General features: G+C 33.5%; 1 protein-coding gene across 5 annotated transcripts in view; it reads left to right on the top strand.

The window, feature by feature from the left end:
- RFX3 (regulatory factor X3) overlaps positions 1-25,138 on the top strand; it is a 126,110-nt gene that overhangs the window by 93,301 nt on the left and 7,671 nt on the right. For 3 of the 5 annotated variants that reach the window (XM_086769927.1, XM_086769928.1, XM_086769930.1), the window contains 12 exons: positions 2,585-2,659; positions 7,408-7,589; positions 8,149-8,268; positions 13,232-13,353; positions 14,555-14,667; positions 15,439-15,554; positions 16,132-16,286; positions 19,297-19,394; positions 19,703-19,852; positions 21,385-21,593; positions 22,588-22,741; positions 24,920-24,962. In XM_086769927.1, the coding sequence (XP_086626053.1) occupies positions 2,585-2,659; positions 7,408-7,589; positions 8,149-8,268; positions 13,232-13,353; positions 14,555-14,667; positions 15,439-15,554; positions 16,132-16,286; positions 19,297-19,394; positions 19,703-19,852; positions 21,385-21,593; positions 22,588-22,741; positions 24,920-24,962 (1,537 nt within the window). The remainder of the gene's footprint in view (positions 1-2,584; positions 2,660-7,407; positions 7,590-8,148; positions 8,269-13,231; positions 13,354-14,554; positions 14,668-15,438; positions 15,555-16,131; positions 16,287-19,296; positions 19,395-19,702; positions 19,853-21,384; positions 21,594-22,587; positions 22,742-24,919; positions 24,963-25,138) is intronic. The other 2 variants (XM_086769929.1, XM_086769932.1) reach the window with 2 other exon arrangements.

The following is a 25,138-nucleotide window of genomic DNA, read 5'->3' as shown; positions in this document are numbered from 1 at the left end:
CACACCTGTCCCAGCTCAGACTTGTGCCCCACATTACTCCATCCCTGGTGCAGAATCAGGATTTGTACTTGTTCAATTTGATGACACTGATGATTGTCAATCAGTCCAATGCTCCAGTCTAGACAGATGCCTCTGCAAGGCCTCTCATCCCTCAAGAGAGTCAACAGCACCTCCCAGATTAGTTATCATCAGCATACTTGCTAATGGGGCATTCAACTCCTGCATCCAGACCATTGATAAAAATACTGAACTAAGCTGGCCTTAGAATTGAGCCCTGAGAAATACCAGTAGAGGAAAGCAAGAGGTAGCTGGAAATCTTTAGAAAGGGCAAGATGAATGATTTAGTGTCTAGAAAAATGTCTCTTCAAATCAAACTTACTTTATGCTCAGAAATAGTGAAGAAGTGATTGTATAGCCTACATAGGAAGAAGGTTTCTGTCATTAGAGACATGAAAATGAAAAAGCTGAAAATTCATGGTACCAAAATTTAGACTAGAAATAATGAACAAAATAATTAGCAGTGAGAACAATTTTTCTTGAGAAGGTTGCACTACTAGAATATAATGAAGACTCATTTTAAATATAGATCACATATCTTTCTGAGCTTGATGAAGTAATTAACATGTTTTAGTCGTGACCAGCACTTCTTGGCTTATGCTATGCAGTGAAAGTGAACGCAGATTCATTGTCTTCAATGGCCATACTGGTGAAAACTACTTCTAAAAGAAACTCCAGCAACAAAAATCCCTCAAATGACAAAAAAAGAAATAGTTTTTATATCTAGCTCATTGCATAACAGCAAAAGGCATTGAAGCAATATGGCAGCGAGGAATGAGTGTCATCTGTAATACCACTTTTATAAGCACAATTGCTACTACTTTTTAGCAGATTGGTTCTCTAAACAAACAAGGCCACAAGAGGCACCGACAAAATGAGAGTAATGCAGTAGTGGGAATGAGTAGCAGAAGGGGTAACTTCAGTGCTGTAGTACTGCTGTGAACTAAGCATTGTGGAACAAGTAACCTAAGATTCAGAACTGGGATTTAAATGTAGCTGTGACCTCATTGTTTGATTATAGCATTATGCTAAGAAGGGAAATTCTGTGGCTATAGCATGTAGTAAGTTCATCTTACTATGGTGGTGTTTTAAGCTTGTAGTTTTTATCATGCTGCATGCTTTTAAAATTTGATGTTTCATGTGTGATTGGATACTTTGACCTCGTATTTTCCACTGAACCAAGAAAAAATAAGAATATTAAAAAAAAACATTATTGCCATGTAAAAGTGTATTTTCTTACATGGTAATTGCCTATTTTCAATAATGTACTTTTTATAAAAAGACTGGTATAGCTAGTATTAAACAGTTGTTAAGAGAGAAACAAGAAGTGATTCCCCACAGTTGTTATAACAAAATACTTGTTTGTTGCCCCATAAAAAATGGAGAAGCTAATTTTATATGTAGAGTAAATTCAAATATCAACTGTAGTGTTTGTTACTTTCTGCTATTCTGAGAGTGAATTCAGCCAATATTGATAAATTATGCCATTAAAATTATGGATAGTACTGTGATATTTGAAGCAGGATAGGGAGGGCTTATTAAACAATGTCTACATGGAGAATGATAAGTGTTTTTAAAAGTATAGGTGGCGGTTTCCATTGCTTTCATTTTGGCCATTTAATGTAGCTAATTAATTGCATGCCTTTTCTTACTGTGCATCCCATTGTCTCTGTCAATTTTTTTTGTTGTTTTTGCTCTTCTAGGTCCTCAGTTAAACTATAGTCAAGTTCTTTTTTTTTAAATTTTGTCGTTACTGAACTGATCAAAATATCTATTGATATTAAAAAAGGAAAGAATGGGAATGGATGTGAGAGTATTCATATATTTACATTTGAAGAAATACTACTTTGTATTTTAGTAGTGATGTGTTTTCTTTTCCTCTTAAAAGGCAAAATTATCAAATCGTGCAGTCTGTATGATTCCTGACTTCCATTTACTCTGACAGCTGGGGAGATTAAAAGGGTGCTGGCAGCACTAAGGGTGATGTCTTGTCCCAGTGAAGCTAATGGTGGAAAACCTGTTACATTATTTGGATTTGGGATTTGATTCAGTGATTCCAGAGAGCTGAAGTTTTGTTTCTAATTTAATTCTTATTGCAAGCTGTATATATCTCTTTCTGATACAGTTGGAGGGAACACATATGGAGGCCTTTCTTAAAATTCCGTTTAGGGTTTTATGTATTTTTTTTTATTTTATTAATGATATTTTTGTTCAGTCAGGGTTATTTTTGTTTCAGTGCAGCTCACCAGTAAATCTACTCATTTAATTTCCTGAGCAGGTTGGAAGTTAAATGGACTTTGAGGCTCTGATCCTGCAGTATATATGCAAGCAAACTGCCATTCTGACCTCACTGGGGAGGTTTGTGTTCCCTGGGACTCCAGTATGAGGCCTTTTAGTAGAGCATACGCCCTAGCCAGGAATAAAGCAGGCATTTCTATTGATCTGTAAGCAATCTGTCAAAACTTCTCTGATCAGGCTTTTTTACTATTTCGTCTTGAGTCCTTTTTTTAATGACATCTATTATCAGATTGAAATGGCGATTGAGACACTGCAAAAGTCTGATGGTCTGTCCACTCACAGAAGCTCTCTTCTCAACAGCCATGTAAGTTGTCTCTTCTTCACATACACTCTCTCTTGCTTGTTCAGCATGCTTAGCCTGCCTCTAAATGTTTGTTTTATTTTATTACTACTTTTTGCTCTTAATCTTCTTATCTTAGTTGCTTGTAATCTTCTATTACATCTCCCATGGCTTTATTTTGTCAGATGAAATGTCTTTATGGTATATTGCAGAGTGTTACCTGTTTCCTATGCTCTACACCTGTGTTAAGACAAGTTAACACATTTGACTGTTTTGCGGATTATAGTGTAAATGTCAAGATAAAGTTCAAATAATTCTTAATTAGGTGGCTTTTGACATTTTAAATAAAATTGTCTACAAAGCAAAGTCTGTGTATACTATGTTAATTTTAGAGCATGTGAAGAGGAAGCTTGCCTAAATAATATCTTTAGATTATTTTTAGGTGTTTCTTCATTTATTCAGAATAGAGAGATTATTATGAAATTACTTACTTAAGAATCCTAAAGATCCTTGTGATGACCTGGAAAAAAAAATGAAAGCATTTTCTTAATTTGAAATACATAAAAATGTCTTATTCAGCTGCCTTTCGCTTTATTCTTACTCTGCAGATCTTACAGTTAAGAACTTTCCATATACGAAGCTAAAAGATATTTGAGTAAAAACATGATGTCCAAATATAGTGATAAATCCATTATATGCAACTTTAAAATAAAGGAAGAAGGCCCAAAGTTAATTTTAAACTTATTATGTAACTAATAATATTGCTTTGTAAGTTGCCAGTCTTTCTTGAGATGTTTTTTTCTGTTGATATTTGTGGTTTTGCATTTTGTATTTTTCCCATGTTGATTAGTTTGTGTTCATCTTGCCTCTTCTTTTTCCTTCTCAGCTTTACAGATTATATAAATTTAAATTCCTTTATTGTTTTACAGAGGAAATTTAAATTTGGTTTGTGGTTGTAATGTAAGAATATGGTGGTAGAGACTGTCCCTCAGAAATCAAATTAAAAATGTATATTTTAGCAGGTTTGGGTTTTGGATTTTTTTTAATGGGTCTGGTTATGTCAAAGTGAAAACTAGAATTGTTTTGTGGAAATTTTAAGCAAACTTTTTTTTTCTATAGAAAATATCAGAATTGAAAGAGGAAAATCATGTTACAAAATGTTATATAGAAGGACTTTTAGATTCTAAATCGGATGTTTACAAAATAATTATTTTGAAGATAAGACAGTATCAAAAATTTTATTTAAATAACAGTAGATGGTATTAGACAGATAATATCAAAACCATTATTTAAATGTCATTTTTAAAGGGACCATAGGTTCTTTTGGCGAAGTGTCAGAAATTTGTGTTAGGACTTGGAACACGTGAACTATTGGTTAAGTTTGTATTTAATACTATTATGAATATATACATATATATATATACCAGAATCTTGGTATAAAACCAAGAAGAATTACAAGATAAGCTGCTGTGCCCCAGTAAACTATGTTCTGCTAATTCCTGGTGCTACGTACTGTTCACAGAATGTTCCTTATAATGAGATCTGCATCCAACTGTTAAGTGTTGTCATGATATTTCTTTCTTGATTGTGAAAGCTTTTTCAAAATTATTCTGATAGGGATGTATCTTTGACTCTGTGGAGGTGAAGGGGGAGGAAAAAAAAAAAAACCCTGTACATATTTTTGTGGCAATCAGTCTTTCCTAGCCTTGGTCATTTTGGAAGTTCACAATCTAGATTAAACTTTCAGGATATTTTCCCTATTTTTAAACCAATGCGTATTGTCTTCAAACTCAAGGAAGGATAGTATGGAGGAAGTTTAAGTATAGGTTTGGTCTTTGTCTCTTTAAACTGTTCTTGATTTTGACTTCTAATGGTTTGGTTTGGTATTTATGACAGTAATTGGGTTTAATAGATTTTTATATAGAATTCTAAATTGTGTGTTTAATTAACTTTCACTTTGCAGATGATATATTAATTTGTGGGAAAATGTTAGTTTTGGGATTGATATTTTTGCCCTATGATACCTTTGTGAGGTTTTCTAGGATTTCTTTTTTTTCCTCTAAATTAACGTGTGCTCATTTTAAGGAGTTTGTAATTTCTACTCTGTTTTCTGTTCTTTCCTGATCTATTTCTGCATGAGATTGACTCAATTAATTAATTGATAGTTTAATGTTTATAAACATTATAGATTATTTGGAATCACAGTCAATTTAACAAGTCTGACTCTGTAAATATTTCATACCTTTATTCATTTCACCCACACAGTATGGTCAGTAGTACAAATTAAAAAGCCAGGATTCAAAACTGAACCACTCAGTTTTAGAATTACATTTAATCTTGGTAGAAAAATGTTTCTTTAAAATTGTTTGCAATAGTTTTATAATATTTGGAGATAATTTTCCTTTTAAAGTCATATCATAACTGCACGTTTTCTTCCAGACTACATTCTAGCAAGTAATGACTTGAAGCCTTTGCTATGAAGTAACTCTACCCAGGAGCAAAAATTCTTATATTGCACTTATATTTTGATTGGTTTTTTTTGATGTTGACTAATGCAAGTGATGGTTGAAATAACGTCTGTTAAAAAATTCATATCATTAATGAAATGCACTTAAAGTGATTCATAATAGCTTAGAAGCCATCTGCAGGAAAATATCTTTAATGCTACATACAGAACTTAATTGGAAAATAATTATTTTTTGTTTGTCAGTCTTTCAGGATTGACAAAGTTTTTCCCTTTGGAGAAGAAAGAAATACTTTGCATTCTGTAGCTGTTCTGATTAAATTATAGATGTAATAGTTTATGATAAATGTTATATAAATGTATTTGATACACATATATGCTATATAAATATTATATAAAGATATAAATATAAAAATATGTAATCATAGATTTTAAACATAGATAAAATGCAACAGTTGAAAGATATAATTACCTTGGTTTCTAAACCCAGACAGGCTTATGTCAGATCCTTAGTGAAAGAAGTTTAATACGTGCAGATAAAAGTTAATATTTTTGTTTATACTTTTTCTTCAGCTTTATTTCAAAATGACAGATGCTCAATTGGAAGCATTTTTGAATGTTAAGACTTGTAAAATAATGATATGATAACTGACATAAAGATATTGAACTGTACTTTTTCACTTTTTCTATTTGAAATGCAAAATTACCTGCAAATTGAGCTAAAAATGTTAGAAGCATTTACATCTTATTTTTGTATATTTTTCTAGAACTTGTGTTTAAGAAACATGGAAAAGCTATGAGCATGTTTTAAATAAAAAGCAAATATGGAAATGATGTTTGAATGTTCTAGAGTGAATTTTCTAGTAATGTTTTTGCATTTATATTGGTGAATTTCTCGCTGTGACTAAAACAGCTATAAATTCAATATATTTCTTATCATCTATGCTTTACTATGTAATGTGTTGTGAAAAAGAAAAGGTCAGGACTGCAACATTTCATGGCTATTGCATACTAAAATATTCATGTTTTTTGCATGATAAGTTACATTGAAAATTGATGGAACAGAATTTGTGCACTGGTCTAACAGAAATAATTCTGCAAAGGAATAAATTAAACTGGACTAAATGAAAATCATTACACATTTGTGTGAATATTTAGCTCATCAGAGCAAAAGTTTGTAGCAAGTCTTGAAGACAAAACATCTTCAGTTTGCATTTTCACTGGATAATCAAAATAAATCCAGTGTTTTGGTAAGATCGCTGATCCTAGCAAGCTTGCATATTCACACTGTACTATTTTAGTATAAATAGATATGAAAACAGAGGAACAAAATTCAAACAGAAAATGAAACTTGTGAATCGTTCAAGCTCCATCTAAAGGAAAATTTCAGGGAACTGAAACCATGGCAAGTACTGGGGAAAGATAAGGAAAACGTTAGTATATAAAAATGCTAAACTAGTGGAATTTAAATGCATCTTTAACCTATTTTGTCATTCTCCTATAATGTTAAACAAGAAGTATTAAATTGTCCTTTTTACTTTTTTGTATATTAATGAGGTGTTTCATGAGTATGCACTACTTGGGATGTCCGGTGATGCTACATAAAAAGTCTTTTCTTGCATATGTCTAAAATTACCTACCACAATTACATAAAAAGATTAATATTTTTCCAATAATCTCATAGTGTTCCTCCTGGAAGTCAAAGGCAAACGAGCAACAGCTGAAAGAGGTTGTACTTCTGATGCTTTATAGATGTATCAGTTATTTTGAATGTTATCTAGGTAGCTGTTTGACTTACATGCAATACTTCTTTCTTTTATGTATCTGAGAGTAAAAAAATATCCTATTAAGTGTTGTAATCTTTTTTTAACATCAAGTAAAGAAAAATGGTATAATAATTCAAGTTTACAGATACATTAGCTGACTATTGTTAGTCCAAGGAGTTTCTTGTCTGCAATTTTTGTAAATTACATTCATGATTACTTTATTTCTTTGCAGTACTAACAGTTGGTCTCCATAGCATAGATATCTTTATCAAGTATTGGTATATGATACTGAATCAAAAAATATTTTAAGAAGTGGACACTTCTCTGAGGTCACAAATGCAATGAGTTCTGCTATTTCCTGGTAATTCTGAAGATCCTAAAGCACTATGGTATAGCTAGCGTTTAAGGAATTGCTGGAGAAAGAAATAATTGTTTAATGGACATGAAGAGTTTCAAAACTGTCATAAGTTAATGTTGGATAGCGAAGATATTTTTGATGAAGCAATAACAATTTTTTTTTGTTTGTTTTGTATGTGATATAGCTTCAGTGGCTTTTAGACAACTATGAAACTGCAGAAGGAGTGAGCCTTCCAAGAAGTACCCTTTACAACCATTACTTACGACATTGTCAGGAACACAAGTTGGATCCAGTTAATGCTGCCTCCTTTGGAAAACTCATACGGTCAATTTTCATGGGATTACGGACCAGAAGACTTGGAACTAGGTTTGTGTTAATGAAATCCTGAACTATAATAGAAAATACAAGTAATAATTATGAGTAAGAAACTTTTTGTATGCTAGTCAAAAAATTAATAAAACCTCTATGTAAATATTATAGTGATTTTCTTGCAGTTCTGTCTCATAATGTTAAACAGTTTTATGCTTTTCCAAGTGTTACTATACTTTTACTTCTCCTGGTTTTGACTGTTTATGTGTTTACATTTTGATAAATACACTGCAGATTTTTAGCAGTACAAATAAAATGTAGCTTATTGTTTGGAGATTACTAAGAATTGTATTTCTCCATGACTAGATAAGTTGTATTTATCTGCATTTTATTTTTCCTACTGAAGCATTTGAACTCAAATTCAAATGCTGGATAATTGTTTAAGGAGTGAATTAATATCCCAAAGGTAGTAAAATGACAGCTATGTAAAAAGCATATGAAAGGAGAGTCAGTCCTGATTTGTGGGTATTATCTTCCAGTCAGTGTAAAGTGTAAATGTAATGTAGATGCATAAAACTAGTGTTACTGTTGTTTTAATTCTTGCTCTTTCATAAAGGGGGAACTCCAAATATCATTACTATGGGATTCGTGTCAAACCAGACTCTCCTCTTAACCGACTACAAGAGGACATGCAATATATGGCTATGAGACAACAACCCATGCAGCAGAAACAGAGGTAAAGCATGAAATGAACATAAATACTTATTAATCTTTCTAGTTCATAAAACCTTACTTTACCTTACATGGAAAAATTGAAATTCTAGTGCAACTTTTTTTCAGCTTTTCTGCTATGAAAAATAAAAGTTTGCTGGATATCCAGTTAACATCACTGAAGTTAGGTATTGGTGAACATGAAATAATATTTACCTAGAAATTGTCATAAATTTGCAAAAAGTAATAATAATAAAGTGAGATATATGAATATAGTCTTCTTAATTATACTGACTTTTTATCCCACAAGCTGAAGAAAAGCAGTAAGAGCTTGAATTTCCAATTTTGCTGTTTGTTTTCATTACTACATCATTTTACGTATAAGCTGCTTATAAGAGAGCTTATGATTAAGTTCAGTTTGGTGTTTAGCTCCTCTCCCTCTGAAGAATGAATGTGACCATAATAGTTTGCCTGTAAGTTAAGTATTTTCCCTCAGCGTCTGTTATTCCTCAGGATCCTATGAAAGCTCAGAAATATTTGAAAGCAGTGGCACAGTGACCACAAAGGGGTATAGTTGTGGTGGAAGAATGTGTGAATATGCATATGAAAAACAATCTTGAACAGAAAATTTTAGGAGAAATATGGAAATCATTATATTTATTTGAAATTAATTTTTATTTGACTGATGTTGCTAGCCTCCCATATTACCCTCAAGTGAAATATTGAAGATGTGTGATTTCATGAACCTCATAAGTAGAACAGCAGTGTATCAAGCAAAACATCTTTAGAGCTATTACCCCCAAAAAATCCAGTTGAATAAACAGTTTAGGATAGTGTACTAAGCCTGTTTTGTGGCCTTGGAAACATGGGGATATGGAAAACACCTTTGACGTCCAACACTTTAATCTGAAATTATTTTAGTATCACTTCCAGAAGTAGTTACAGCACCAAATACATATTCATGGTAAGATATATGGTCTTAACTGTCTTGTGCTGGGCATAATATGGAAGATGTCTCCCAATAAGATCATGTAGGAAGTTCTTGTTACAAAAATCATTGCAAGATTATATGGTAAGAAAAGGTGATAGATATTTACAAAATCTCCAAGCAAGCTTATTTTACCCGCTCAGGCTGATTCCATTCTACAGATGAATGAATCTACAGATTCCATTCACTCACACTCCAAATGACATGTGTACTCCAAGAAATGCAACAGTGGTCTAACTAGAATTGTTTCTGTGAGGTTGTTTCTGGAGAAATTGTGCCAGTTATCTAATTGTCATCACCTCTCTTGTCTTCTTCTTGATTGACAATAACAAAGTGATTTTTTAGCTTGTTGTGACTACTACTTTTCTTTATTATTTTCTTTATTATTTTGTTTAATGCCACAGTATGTCTTATGTGGTTCCCTTATTTTCCTTACCTATGTATGTTTGGTGACATTTTCTTAACGTTGTCTTTATGTCATTTTGTTCCTTGATTGTATTTAAATGAAATCACACATACGGCATTGTGTAGCAGTTAGCGCATAGCTTTCCTTTAACCCATGTCTTGCATGTGCACATGCACACGCACAAGTGTGCTCCCATTCATACTCAACTCATGCTCACTTCTCATATTTGTCAGTGAACTCCTAGTGATAAATCACAATAATAAATTTAAAGTAAAAATAAGATGGAAGTGAATCTTTAGACCTTAGTTCCGGTTCTTTCTAGAACGCCTACAGTTTTTTTTTTTTTTTTAGCAAGCCAGAAGGATAGAAACCTTAGTTTTTAAGAAAAAGAGAGAGTATTATAAATTGCATAACAGCATAAGTTGGATTTTTCAGAAAAATACTAAGTTCTAAGACTTAGAATAAAATCAACATAGTGGCAGCAAGGCAACAGTACAAGCAAACAACAAAAGCTGCAGAAAATTTAACTGAAAAAGCTACTGTCTGCATTTCATCTGTCTTGTGACTTTGTCAATCTATTTTGGCTTCTCATAGGTTTGATACTTATCAGCTTGTTTCTTTTCTGTATCAATTGGATATGTGCATTTCAAACCAAGCAGGCATTTTTTTATATTGACCCTTTCTGCTTTACCTTATTAATGAATACGGATTGTTTGCTGCACATGAATTTCAGTCAGGAACTTATTAATCTGTTCTGTAGTGAGAGAGGAAGTTTCTGTTAATGAAGTTATATCACAGTTAGAGTATGGAAGTCAATGAAGTTGTATTCTAAATTAAAGGCAAAGTGAGACCAGCATATCATTCATTGTCGTTTTTGAATTACTTTATTCCATGTTCTGATTTCAGTGGTTTAGGGTTTTTTTTTTATTTTCCTAGCTTTGTACCATTGAGAAAATGTCCATTGTTAACTAAAGACTTTGCAAAGTTTTACTGTGTTTATGCTAACCTATATAAAATTCAAGTGATGTCCTTTCTGAGTCAAGTAGCATTAGAAAGCTGTAATATTCATGTAAAGTCACTTACTATTGTCTCCTCCAAGTCTCCTAGGACCTAGTAATTGAAAAGAGAAGGGTGAAAGATGAAATAAGGTACACTTTAGTAGTGAGTAAAGTAGGGCAATAGAGTAAAAGTCTGGATAATTTTAGAAAATGTAACTCTTACCAATAAGGAAATTGTAACTATTTTTTCCATGCATCAAAAATGGCTCAAATTTAACTCAAGAATTCTAGAGAGCTGTTTGATGTCTAAACTGACAGAGCTGTAACTATACATAAAAGACAGCACATCTCACATTTTTAACCACTATCTGTTTATGTTTCATCTGAAGCTCCTGAAAAAGAATTCTTTTCTTTTTTTCGTTCTTTGGTTACATTTTGCAAGTGATTTTCTAATGTTGCTGAAACTTGTTAACTCCTGTGATGAGTTACCTTTTACAATACCAGAATTAAGAATTTTGCCCAGTATATTTTATATAAAGCACAGTGGAGTAAGTAGGTGGATATTGCTGATTCCTAGCACAAAAGAATTAAGTTGGCTTTTATACTTTAATTAAAAGGTTTTTTTCATAACTGAAAAACTCTTAGAGAAATATTATTTTTATGTATTCAGAGTATTTTGAATCCTCTTTCAGGAGCTGAAGGGTCAGTAAAATAATACATCTTGCAGAAAGTAAAGGAACTATCTTAAAGTATAGGTTTAGATTTACAAATATTTCTACCAGTTGATCTTCTGTGTGGTGTTTGTAATTATAATGTATAATGAGAGACAAGTAAAGAATTCTTCCCAGATGAACTGCCTGGATTGCAGGTATGTTTATCAACTCCTAACAAGCTCATCCAGAAGAGTTCAGTGATACTGTGACACCAGAAATGAAATTTTATTCTTTATTAAAGTTTATTAGTTTCACTGTTGTCTTCAACAGGCATAGGATTTTACACTGAACCATACAGAAAGTGAAACTCGATCTAAATATCCTAGAGGTAGGATAGGTATAGGTGTCTTCTTTTTTCCCAAGCATTTTAATTCCTAAAGTTCTAAAGAAAGACCAGGAGTCTTTCTGTTGAAAAGTGTACTTTCTGTCTGACTTTTGTTCTTGTATATTTAGATTGTCAGGAATGGGCAAAATATGGAACAGATGTTTTTTCATTGTAACTTCCTTTTAAAGTAAAATCTCAGTAATTACACAAGACAATGCTGGTTTATGTTTACTGGAAACAAAATGAAATGTTCCCAACTGATTAAGCTGCTTCTCAAAGTAATGCATCAAGAGTGGAATTTCTTGTCACATTTCTGATGTTAGTGTGGAGTTTTACAGTCTGCACAACAGTTTCAATTTGAGTGATCATTAAAACACACTTTATTTAGCTTGGGTTTTCTCTTTTTTTTCTGTTCCAGTGGCTACCATTCTTTTTCAAAAGTACAAAGCGTCTAAGATGTTACCATTAAGACCTGGGACAGCATAAATTCTCAGTTGTATTGGAAGAGACGAAGGTGATCAGAGGGGCTGGAGCACCTCTCCTATGAGGACAGGCTGAGAGAGTTGGGGCTGTTCAGCCTGGAGAAGAGGAGGCTCCAGGGAGACCTTATAGTGGTCTTCCAGTACCTCAAGGGGGCCTACAGGAAAGATGGGGAGAAACTGTTCAGTAGGGCCTGTTGTGACAGGACTAGTGGTAATGGTTTTAAAATAGAGGGAGGTAGATTTAGATTAGATATTAGGAAAAAAAAAATTTCCAATGAGGGTGGTAGAACACTGGAACAGGTTGCCCAGGGAGGTGGTGGATGCCCCATCCCTGGAAACATTCAAGGCCAGGTTGGACAAGGCTCTGAGCAACCTGATCTGGTTGGAGATGTCCCTGCTCCTTGCAAGGGAGTTGGACTAGATGACCTTTGAAGGTCCCTTCCAACCCTAACCATTCTATGATTCTATAATTCTGTGATCTTCAGCCTCTCAGACTGATTGTCAAGACAACACTTGACCATCCAAACCAGCATTCCCAATTGTATCATTGAGAATTCTGTCCTTTATAAAAGATTCTGAGAACTGACTAGTGAAGAGTTTAGGTTTCCAGGTAGCTTCTCAGGCCTTCTATGATTATCATAGAAGGTTGTTGGATTTGAAGTCTTTCACTATCCTCAGAAAGTAGTGGTGTTTTTTCTTTAGGTAATGAAACATTGTTTTTTAATTATGTAATTATTGGGAAGTCAAGCTGTTCAGAAAGGGAAGCATTTGATTCCTCGTGATATAAATTGGCTGGTCTTAAGTGGTATGCTGTCGTAAGCTAAATTCGTCAAGAAATTGGTAGTAGTGCTGTAATATCAGCTTTATGAATTGTGTAATGCATTGTTAATGTTCTAGCTTTCCCGGTAATTGTTTCTTCTGTTATTTACAAAATAAATAACAATGTGTAAATTCTTTCATTACTTTTCTTCAAAATTTTATTTTGAGATGGCAAAATCAGAGCAAACATAAATTGTATGATGATATTTATGAAGAAGTGAACAGAAAGGATAATTTTGTGCTTGATATTTTTGTAGGTATAAGCCTATGCAGAAAGTGGATGGAGTTGCAGATGGCTTCACAGGAAGTGGTCAACAGACAGGCACATCTGTTGAACAAACTGTAATTGCCCAAAGTCAACATCATCAACAGTTTTTAGGTATGAAAGCTATATAAATAAATCAGATGAACTTGATTATTACTGTGAATATCAGGTCGCACAAGTACAGTGATTTCTTTTAAAGTTATCGTGACCTCTTTAAACTTCTTACTCACAACAGAACGAAAAGGGACTTAAATTACATATCCTGTGTTATGTAATATTTAATATATGTAAGTATGAAAGGAAAAAATATCCATATTTTGTATTTGTGTGACATATTTAATAGTATATAAATCACAATGCAGTTGTTGTGCAAAGTTATATTGGACATGCATATTGAAATTCCTGCGATGAAAGTTGTTTCCTGCATGTCGTTACAGTGCAGTTTATTTAATAAAAGAGGCAGGTGGTGGCATTGCATTACTATTGGAGGTTAGCCATCCACTGTGCTGTTTTGAAAGTGTGCTATGGTGTTATAAATGGAAAGAGCCAAATAGTTTAAACGAGAACCCCAAAGTTCATGTTTAAAAATGGCCAAGTTGTGGATTCATTGATCCAGCTAAGCTTGTATTCTAACTAATGGAAACAAGTGGTAATTTAGTTATTTGTTTATGTAGGAAGACTCTTTGGCTATCTTATTGCAGAAATATAGGCTTATTTGGTTGGGATTTTCAAGCACCAGATCCATTGGCCTAATTTTGCTGTTACTGAAATAATTGGGAACATAAGTGTAGCATTAAAATGTTTTGAATCTTCTTTTCCAGGTACCTTTCATTTTTCTCTGTATCAGCTTGTCTCTTGGAAACACATTGGCTCTACCTGAAAGTCCAGTAAATTTCAAATAAAAATGTATATTGAGTCTACTAAGCCCTATCCCACCTGGCTACGTAGAAACTCTTCAGTTGGACAAGAAAAAAAAACTATTCAAGGATTAATCTTTCATACACTGACATAGATATTTTTCTTCATCCTGTAATATTCTGAAAACATGTGTGTTAGCTTTTCTATATAGGTGTAGTATGCACATGACATCTTTTTAATGTCTTCAATAATTTATTTTCTATTTCTTTTTAACTAAAAAATGCCAGCTGAGTTTGTTTACAAATTTAACATGCAACAAGGATGAAAGACTTTTCTCTGAACATTATGAACTTTTGGAATTTATTTCTTTGTATCATCCTTATTTTTTTTTTCTTAATTATATTGAAACTGGCACTGTTCACAATAGCCCTCTTTCATTATGTTGTCATGGAAACAGATGCATCTCGAGTACTTCCAGAGTTCGGAGAAGTAGAAATATCTTCTCTACCAGATGGTACTACCTTTGAGGACATCAAATCGCTGCAAAGTCTTTATCGAGAGCACTGTGAGGTATTTCCTAGAAATCATTTATTTTTTTAAGTTAATGATTTCTAGTGAAGGTCAGGACAAGACAGTAATGCCAAATATATTGCAGCCATATTAGTGGTATGTGACTTTCCCCAGAATATTTTGCTTATTTCACTGGAAAGAACATTAGTAAAAATTTTTCTGGAGAGTCCTTTTTACATGGGGAAAAAAGTAACGGGTAATAGACACTGAGAACAAAATGTAGTTGTATGTACATTTTCAGAATGTTAGAGAAACTAGACTTCAGATTGCACATGGAGATCTTTGGTTTAGCCAATAGGAAATGTAAATCAGGGTAAATTATAACTTCTTTTTTTTTTTTACATTAAAAGCAGTAACTGTTCTCAGCAGTTCTGTGAGTGATATGTCTTTTAAAATTTTTTTTAAGGTGCTTTCAAACTGATACTGAATTATGAAAATGAATAAAACGACAGGTTTCTTTTCTGTTTGCTCTAGCATTAAAAATTTTCTTTGGGTCAATTCCTCTGATATGTTCACATAGGCCATGCTTATTTCTGAAAGCTTCTGTGCATGTGCACTTGCACTTGGTCTCTGTGCACACCCGTTTATATTGTTGGATAATTTATGGATATCAAAGGTCTTAAAACAAATATTATTTATAACTCGAGAAATGTATAGTTTGTCTTTGACCTAGTACATGATGAAGAAAAAAAAGTTATAGATCTGGTGGCAGTTGGGAGTTGGGGGGAAGCTGGGTAGAAGACAATCTGTACTTGTGTTTTATTTTCTCAGGCAATACTGGATGTGGTTGTGAATCTTCAATTCAGCCTGATAGAAAAATTGTGGCAAACTTTCTGGCGCTATTCTCCCTCTGCTCCACCTGATGGCACTACGATTACTGAACCAAGGTCAGTAAATGTTTCTCTTCATTTACCGCTTCTCGTGATAGTATAATACAAGCGTCAAATTAAAAAAAAATCTTATTGGTTTTACCTGCAGAGTAGTAATTTTTTTTTCATAGGCTAATTTTTCAAATTAAATTTATTTTGTCTGGCATTTGTGCATAGGCTGGGTATATGCCAAAGTGCCATCTTAAAATGATTATGTCATCCATTTTTTTCTTTGCTTGGACAACTGCAGTAAAGGTATCTTTTAAGTTATTTTAAGCCGAAAAGATCATTAATACCTCTGCATAATATATGAGCTGTAGCAGAGCTATGGAGGCATTTTTAAAATCCATTTCCATGTGACACAACATGTAAAGAAGTACTGTTGGGTGTAGTTGAGACATAGAATCATAGAATCATAGAATGGTTAGGGTTGGAAGGGACCTTCAAAGGTCATCTAGTCCAACCCCCCTGCAAGGAGCAGGGACATCCCTGACTAGGTCAGGTTGTGAAATACTACGTTTTAACACCCATTGCAGGTTTTTATCTGCTGTAAATGCATTGTCATTTATTTGTTTATTACATTTTTTCACACCAGCAATCTGAGTGAAATAGAAAGTCGACTTCCAAAAGCAAAGCTGATTACTCTGTGCAAGAATGAGTCTATTCTGAAATGGATGTGTAACTGTGACCACGTGATGTACCAGGCTTTGGTGGAGATTCTCATTCCTGACGTCCTTAGACCTATTCCTAGTAAGTTGAACACCTGAAATATTTTGTAAGGATTTTTGTGCATGCCTGTATGTGGTGGTGGTGATCTTGTGCCTCACAGGGCAGCTTTAGGAATAAGTTTTAAAGTATTGTGTATAATTTATCCTTAATCTTGTTGTATAGGAAGTTGTGCTGTGAGTTGATGTAAGCTTTGTGTTTTAAAAGTAACTGAAGATTTTAGTGCAGATCTATTTTTCAAGATACAGTTTAATGTTAAAGGTACTTCGTTCTCTATGTTATATTTTCAGATAAAAATGTTCTTCTTTTACCCTTCTTCCAGAATACTTGATAGACTTAGATATAAGTCCTGTGGCCCTGAGCCAATGTGCAGTAATGTCAGTCAGTCCTTCAACTACATTCAGTAGGTTTTATTTTAAACATTACATGTTAATCTGTGATGAGTCTGAAAAAAAATGTGTATGATCTTTGTGATTCCATTTTGGACAATTAGTCATTTGCTCCTTATCAGAGGCTGCTGAAATCAATTTTAATGACTGTTAAGGCAATGAAAAATCAAGTCAGAAATTTTTAGTACAATTTATTATTCCAATCTGCTGTTCTTTCTGTCACATATTCTGCATGAAAGAGTCAGTAACTGTCTGGCCATTCAACTGTTACCAGTACAGCTTTCTTTTCAAAGTTAATTTTACTAGAATCCATCATTGCTCCAGCAGTGTATTTTTATGGCTGTTTTTGGTAGAAAATACATTTATGTAAAGAAAGTTGAGCTCCTTTATAAAGCAGGTATTGTCTCGCATATGTTGTGCTCAATATTATAATAAGATAGTGTTAGCAGCCCACTGTAAGTCTTTTAAGTCCTACATATTATATCCTTTCCTTGAAAGAACAGTAGTCACTTTATAAAGTTGGATTAATATTTTTTTAAATTAGAGGCTTATGTATCTTTGCAGCTAACAAAGCTATTTTTTCATGCTATGAACACTTCTTCTGTTTTATTGACTCCATTAGTAATAAGCACTCCATAAGAATATTTGCAGATACTGCCTCACAGAAAAGTTTTATTGTCTTTTGCTTGTCAGTGAAATAAAATTAGGTTTTTGTAAATTATGTATGAGACAAAAAAATTTTGGAATGGAGATTGTATAAAATCTGAAGGTTGGCCATTTATGAAGGCAGTTTTACCTTTTTTTTTTTTAAGAAAAGAGTAAATTCGTTGTAGAGATTGACATTTTTTTTTAATCTATGTAGATGAATAAAGGAAAAATATTTTCTCAAATGCATGCAATTATTTTTAGAGTAATATAGTGTATCACAAGTGAATAGGCAATGATAGAAAACCTCACAAATTTAACATTCAATAGGTTAAATTAAAACTCTCTCTTCCAAAAGCACATTGTTTTCTGAATAAAAAGGTGGTGCAGACATGATTTTTCATCAAAGCTGCTTTTCGCCTTGCTTTTCACTTCCTTCTCCTGCATAGTCTGGCTGTCTCTAAAAGAAATTTTTATATGATAGCTCCTTAGCTTATGATGTCTTCCTGCCTTGTTTCATAAGATGCATTGGGCATTGGCAGTACACAGTTTCCAGAAAATGTGACACAGTCATTTGACATTAATTACTACGGGCATCAGGTCCTTTTCATGCTATTTCTTTCTTTCTAGAATTACCAGTCATATTTGAATAACTGATATCTACTGTGGTTGACATTCCTGGTTTTGGGATGAGTATCAGACTTCTTCACATCATCTGATCCCAGGACAAGTTCATCCCAAAGGACTTCTCCCTCTATTTTGTGAACAGTCCAGTGGTTTTCTGCTCAGAAGTCCATCCACTGAGCTGTCTTTGGAAGACAGCTAATGTATTTTCATAGAATCATAGAATAGTTTGCGTTGGAAGGGACCTTTAAAGGCCATCTAGTCCAACCCCCCTGCAAGGAGCAGCGACATCTCCAACTGGATCAGATTTCTCAGAGCCCCGTCCAACCTGGCCTTGAACGTTTCCAGGGATGGGACATCTACCACCACTGTGGGCAACCTGTTTTCCAGTGTTCCACCACTCTGATAGTAAAAAACTTCTTCCTTATGTCTAGTCTAAGTCTACCCTCTTTTAGTTTAAAACCATTATCCCTTGTCCTGTCACAACAGGCCCTGCTAAAGAGTTTCTCCCCATTTTTCTTATAAGCCCCTTTTAGGTACTGGAAGGCTGGTATAAGGTCTCCCTGGAGCCTCCTATTCTTCAGACTGAAAAACCCCAACTCTCTCTGCCTGTCTTTATAGGAGATTTGTTCTACCTCTTTGATAATTTTTGTGGCCCACTCCAACAGGTCCCTGTCTTTCTTATTTTAATCTTTAGGGCCAGCTAATTAAATGGCTTTATCTAGTCAGCTTTCCGGTAGTGATGGTCCATACAAGATCTCTCATCACTGTTAAAGACTGATAATATTATCAGGCTTTTAACTCCTGCTTTTGAATGAAAATGTTTCCAGCCATTACAAGAGACCAAGAGGAAGGCTTAAGGTTGTGCTTAATGGTTGACTATGACAATAATGGAGTTGTGTGAAGTAAATAAATTCATCATCTTCTGTGGGAAAATAGCAGTTTATAGGAAAGTTTGGACTCAGTAGAGGGAAGGGGACTGTAAATGCTTCATCAAAGGCATGTTTATGAGTCTTTTCCTGAATAAATGGAAAGATATTAACAGTAGCTGCTCAAAATAGGAAAAAAAAATTAATGAGGAAAGTACTTGAAGTAAGCATATGATTTTTTAAGCTTTATCTTTTGTCATGTCTAGATCTTCAGTGTTTTTCTTTTAGAAAAGTCTTACTGTGTCAGAACTGCTTATTAAAACAAAACTGAAATCATTATTGCATAATCTATAACTGAATGAGGCATTTTGAAACTAGACTGGATTTGTCTTTTAGTAAGTAAAAGCAGCAGACCTGAATGTTGAGTACGTAATACTGAGGATGCAAAACACTCGAAGACAGGTACTTTGCTTTCTTTTCATTCTGTTTTTACTTTTTTCTGCACAGGTGCCTTGACCCAAGCCATTCGCAATTTTGCAAAAAGCCTTGAAGGTTGGCTTTCAAATGCCATGAACAATATTCCACAAAGGATGATACAAACCAAGGTAAACAAAAAAGTTACAGTATTAGTGTTGCAATAATACCAAGTGGCTAATAGCACCTAAAAGGAGTAGCATTTTAACTTTGATGCTAAATTTAGTGTTTAACATCAAGTATCAAAAAATAGGAGAGGAAATAATTCACTTTTGTCAAAAAAGTATAAGGAAAACATTATTTGACCTGCTACAGGGACGTAATTCATGTATGAGGGCCTATTAATATAGAATATTCAAATGAAGGTAAAGACTCAATCTGTAGAATTCATCTACAGATAAAGAGTGCAATATTTAAAAATCAATTCATTTCTTCATAGGTTGCCGCTGTAAGTGCCTTTGCCCAGACTCTGCGAAGATACACATCTCTTAATCACCTGGCTCAAGCAGCTCGTGCTGTGCTTCAAAATACTTCTCAAATCAACCAGATGCTCAATGATCTTAATCGTGTTGATTTTGCCAATGTTCAGGTAAAATGTAGCTTTAAATAACAGGGTTGTTTTTTTGTTTTTTTTTTTTTAAAAAAAGGTGTGTTATTTCCTCTATGCTTTTGAACTTTATTGGTAGTTGTCCTTATTCTATTAAGAAAGTGAAGTGATAACATTTTGCTGACTCATATATACAGTGATTCAGTCCAAATGTGACAGCTTACACTTTAGGAAAGTAAGAGCTCAGAACCATTATCTGTTTCCATTTGCTGACTTGAAGTGCACATATTCTTCCAACTTCCATGTAAATATAGAGCAAGTACATTCTTAGAATGGTCATCATGACGTCTTAGTAATAGCATAAATTATATAATTAGATCTCAGTAGCATAGCTTCTGAATGTCTCTCAAAGCTATTAAATGCACATTGTTTTCAGTAGAGATTGTTTCATTATTTCAAAGACAATACCATTTGTATACTTTAACTAACTGCCTATGCTTAAATTTACAAGCTATCCTAAGCAATTGATTATATTAGTACAGATCAGAACTAGTTTCCAGTTAGCTACAGAATATTAGTTTGTATTTTCACTAAGCTTCATTTCTCCATGTTTCTACTCCTCTGAGGAAAAGTATTTTTTCCTTTTGCCCAGCCAAGTGAAATGTTCCAGATTACTGGTAGTTCTATTTTTGGGTTTTTTGCATGTAAACAAGTGTTTTAACTTACTTGTCAATAATCTTAACAAAAGTCAATCAAGAGTACTTGACCAAAGATACCATATATTAAGTATTGTATTATGTCAACATGGATACAGAGTCCGTGAATGCTGAGCTGGCAACTTGGTACATGATAGCTAGAGTTTAAGGACATGGCTTGCAGTTAGTGAGTCTTCATTTTTGTCTCTTAGTTTCTGAATTGACCAGCTACCCTTATTTAAACTTGATAACACTGACTAAATTGCTTATTATTGTATGCAGAGTATGTTTCTCCATTTCTGTGCAGTTTATGTTGTACTTTTAAGTAATGTGTAATCTATTACTGCCTATAGTCAGCAAACAAAACAATCCTTGTTTATTTAAAAAGTTTTTTTTTTAAGATGATATAACAGAAATTGTCTTTAAGTTTAGCTTCTTCAGAATAAAAGGAACCTTGCACTTGGTTTCTTGCTACTTGTTTTATTACTTTAGCCCCTCATTTAACTCTTCTTCCTGCTTCTGCTGCCTGTAGTCACAGAAAAAAAACTGACAAGTCCTGAATATTTCTTTTGAAAAATGATACATGAGGAAAGCAGAAGCCTTTTCTGAAAATAGATGTGGAAAACTACAACATGCCTGTGTCATTTCCATTGTTTGTTCTCATTTCTTTATTTGATGTCTGCTCTCACATGTTATGCTTTTCCCACTCATTTGCTTTCACCAAAATTGTGATAGGCATAAATATAAAAACTGCTGCCTAGTTTCTCTACCAAGTGGGTTTTGTCCTTTCCATCTATGGAATTGCTTCATCTTTAAGAATTACAGTCTGTGCTTTGGCTTATGTATTGTTAATTCAAGAGTTGCCGTGTGCTGTAATAGGAGCAGGCTTCCTGGGTGTGCCAGTGTGATGACAACATGGTTCAGAGACTAGAAACAGATTTCAAGATGACTCTTCAACAGCAGAGCACTCTGGAGCAGTGGGCTGCCTGGCTTGATAATGTAATGATGCAAGCGTTGAAACCATATGAAGGAAGACCCAGCTTTCCTAAAGCAGCACGACAATTTCTGTTAAAATGGTCTTTCTACAGGTAGTATGTAATAAACTTCTAAAACTTTCAAACTGTTCTATTATTTGCTGAATTTTTCACTGTAGTAAAGCTGACAGATGTCATAACAAACAGTGGTTCACTAAGTCATGAAAAATATGTGGGTTTTTTTCAGAAAATTGTTGTTGTTAACCTGGAACTCAGGGCTACTTGCGAATCAGTAAGGACTTAAGTGATCCTTGTTTACTCTTTTTAAAGGCCACGTGCAAATGAATGCAGGTGGAATTTTGTCCTGAGTTAGAAATATAATATGAAAAATTTTTGTTGAGTAACTACACAATTATTAAGCCACTATTTTTAATATTATTTATTCAAACACTGTGTTACCTATGTTTATTACATAAGGAAGAGAAAACGTGGTTTCAATGTGTAAAAAGAACATTAAGACAAGCATTCCATGTTAGCTGCTTATTGAAACAGTTATCAGAGTAAACCTTGTTCTTTGAAAATTATTGTAGCAACTACTTGCTGAAGATACCAGAATTTGTCAATATAATGCATACACACAAGCCTATCTTTTTGTAATTTTAACTTTCAAAGTTTTAAAATCATGCGCAATTAAAACCTTTGTACTGGGAAGGTGGACACTACAGACACTATTTAAGCATTAGTTTGTTTAAAGTTCAATAGTTTTAATACCATTTTAGTTGTTTGTTTTCAGCAAAGTTTTCTTTCAAGTTAGGTTTTACATATGCTCAAGTATTACTAGTTATGCATATATCAAAACAAAGAAAAATGGAAAACAAACCAATCTGGTTATTTCTTGTGTAATGTGTCCAATAATGCCTTCACAGAAAGGAGAGAAGTATATGATTGCCTTTTCTGGACATCTCCTTCTGAAGGCACCATAAATCAGACATTTGTGGATATTACTTTTGAGAATATTGGTTTTGAGGTGAAATGTCTACATGGATAAGTGTTAAAATGACTATGATATATAATACATAAATATATATATTTTTCTATTTTTGAATAGCTCAATGGTGATTCGAGATTTAACCTTGCGCAGTGCTGCTAGCTTTGGCTCTTTTCATCTGATCCGCTTGCTTTACGATGAATACATGTTTTACTTAGTAGAACATCGTGTTGCTCAGGCAACAGGAGAGACACCTATTGCAGTTATGGGAGAGGTAAGATAATATGTAAGAGACTAGATTGATAGATTTAGTGATGCATTTGAGTATGTGTCCTTGCAAATTTTTTAACCATTTCTGTGGAGCTGTACGATGTTCTGCAATATGACAATAGATGGGGTTACAAATACATACAACAGTTTCAAAGTTGTTTCATTGGTTAATTGTCAGAGTACTAAAATAACATTGAATTCTAAGAACCAATTATTTCCAAATGAGCTTGGTCCTTTACAAATCTGCATACAGATCCATGTACACAGTTTGAAAAATGTTGATCAACCTTTTTCCAGTTTTTGAGAAGTGAATATTTTATGTGAAAAGAAATAAAGAAAAGAGTAATAGGACAAGTGTTGCTTACATGAATTTCTTTACATGTATTTGCACACTTTTGAATTCCCACACAAATGTTAACACAAGTGAGCTGAGTACCCCCATTGACTTGAGAAGGATGGCTTACATGCAGAATTTTGACTTGTACAGTACTGTTCACATGCATGTATTAAAACCAGTACAGACATACATAGAGGTTTGCAACACAGTTGATTTTCATACATGTGTTTCAAAGATTATTGGTTTAAAAAACAGAACAATAGTCTCAATTCATAACCCATTCTTATACTCACCTATGGCAGCTACAAAGCAAAGTTCCTCCTTTCCCTTTTTTTTCCCAGTAGTTCATCTAACCTTTTAATTTGAGTGAGACAGTGAGGAATGCATGACTTGTCATCAAAGAATTGCACTTCAGAAGTTCTGGAAAATGGATATATTTTAAAATATACTAGATAGTTAATAGGACAGATTTGTTACACTTTGACACCTGGGAATCACTGTATCATATTTTATGTTACTGAGAAATTGCAAGTAATTTTGCTAGTTGATTTAGCATCAGGTATCATTCTTCCCTCAGATATAGTGATAAGCTCATTAAATACTATAAATAAATTCTGTACTTTCCAGAGAAAGTAGAAATGTCTCAGGTTTATTTGTCAAATGATTTTATACCATGTGGCATGACATGTTTCAGAAAAACTAAATAATAATGTTTCTGCTTAGGGACCTAGTAGTATGTTTGCTTAATCTCTGCCTTATATGTGCAGTAAGGTACTAAACAAGTGTACAATTACTACATTCTTGTCTTCTTAATGGACATTGTGTATGTTAGACATAAACGTAGTGTAGGGTCTTCTACAAAGTTCATGTAAACTAAAGATGGGGTTATTATTAGGAAGTAAGTAACTCAGAACTTTCATAGGTGAGAGGAGCAGAATAGAAATAGTAAATACTTGTTAAATGCAAGTCTTTTTATTTTTCTGTGTATTCAATGACCGTGACTGAAATAAAATGAGGAAGTCTAAGACTATGGTCTGACAAACACTGTAAGACAGTAGAAACTGGTGTTGCAGCTGAGAAAAGCATTCTCATCTTTCTCCCTTCCTCTTCTCCCAGTTCTGGACACAGGTATTGGCAAAATTCCTCTGAAAAATACTGGTATCATCATTTATGGTTAGAAATTTATTTATCTAAATAAGGTACTCCTTGAATTCCTTGAATTTGAGATTCATTGATGGCATTTTGCTCTGCCGATTCCTATTTATGAGAAACTCAGAGGATTCAGGGAAGGAAAGGGAGGAATGTTGTATATCTAGCTTGTGACCAACTTTTTTGAAAAGGTTTTTTTTTTATTTAAGTCAATCAGTTACCAGATTGTAAACCCTTTCTCAGCAGTACCTTTCATCCACCTTACAGGTAGATTTGCAACACTGTGATACACTTTCATTTTTTTTCCAACAAAATTAAAGTTGTCTCTGGGAAATTTTAAAAAGAGCTTTTTGGTAAAATATTGTCACTTCAGAATGGATATCCGTCATAATTTATGGCTTTATATAACATAGAAATAGCTCACTTCAAGCAACAAAGGTCCAGATGAAGAGATCTTTAAAAAGTTTATACTTTCCCATTTTAATTTTTGAGGGTTTACTTAGTGATAATTGTCTTAATAAGCACAAGACTAGGATGGAATGGAAAATGAATTGCTGTAGTATGCATGTGGCTGCAATCAAGATGCGTTTTACTGCTAACTTCAAGCCAGTGAAGCACAGATCTGCTGCATCACAGAGATCTAAGCTCACATTTGCTTAAGACTGTGTCCATTTTTTTTTATTGTTTATTTTGCAGTTTGGTGATATAAATGCTGTGTCCCCTGGAAATATGGATAAAGGTAAGCATTTAAATCCCTCTAGTGTATAATTCTATATAGATCTAATGTGTCCCTTTGAGCAAAGTAAGTCCTTACATTTTAAAAATACAGTAAACCAGAATTTAGAGCTATAGCATGCTCTAAAGTGCATGTATCTGTTATAAAGATAAATTAATATATTATATGGATACAATAAG

This window comes from Chlamydotis macqueenii, chromosome Z (genome assembly GCF_036417535.1).
Source record: "Chlamydotis macqueenii isolate bChlMac1 chromosome Z, bChlMac1.mat, whole genome shotgun sequence".
In the NCBI taxonomy this organism is placed as follows: Eukaryota; Metazoa; Chordata; class Aves; order Otidiformes; family Otididae; genus Chlamydotis; species Chlamydotis macqueenii.
The sequence above is the reverse complement of the archived record's forward strand: the minus strand, read 5'-3'. Positions and strand labels throughout refer to the sequence as shown.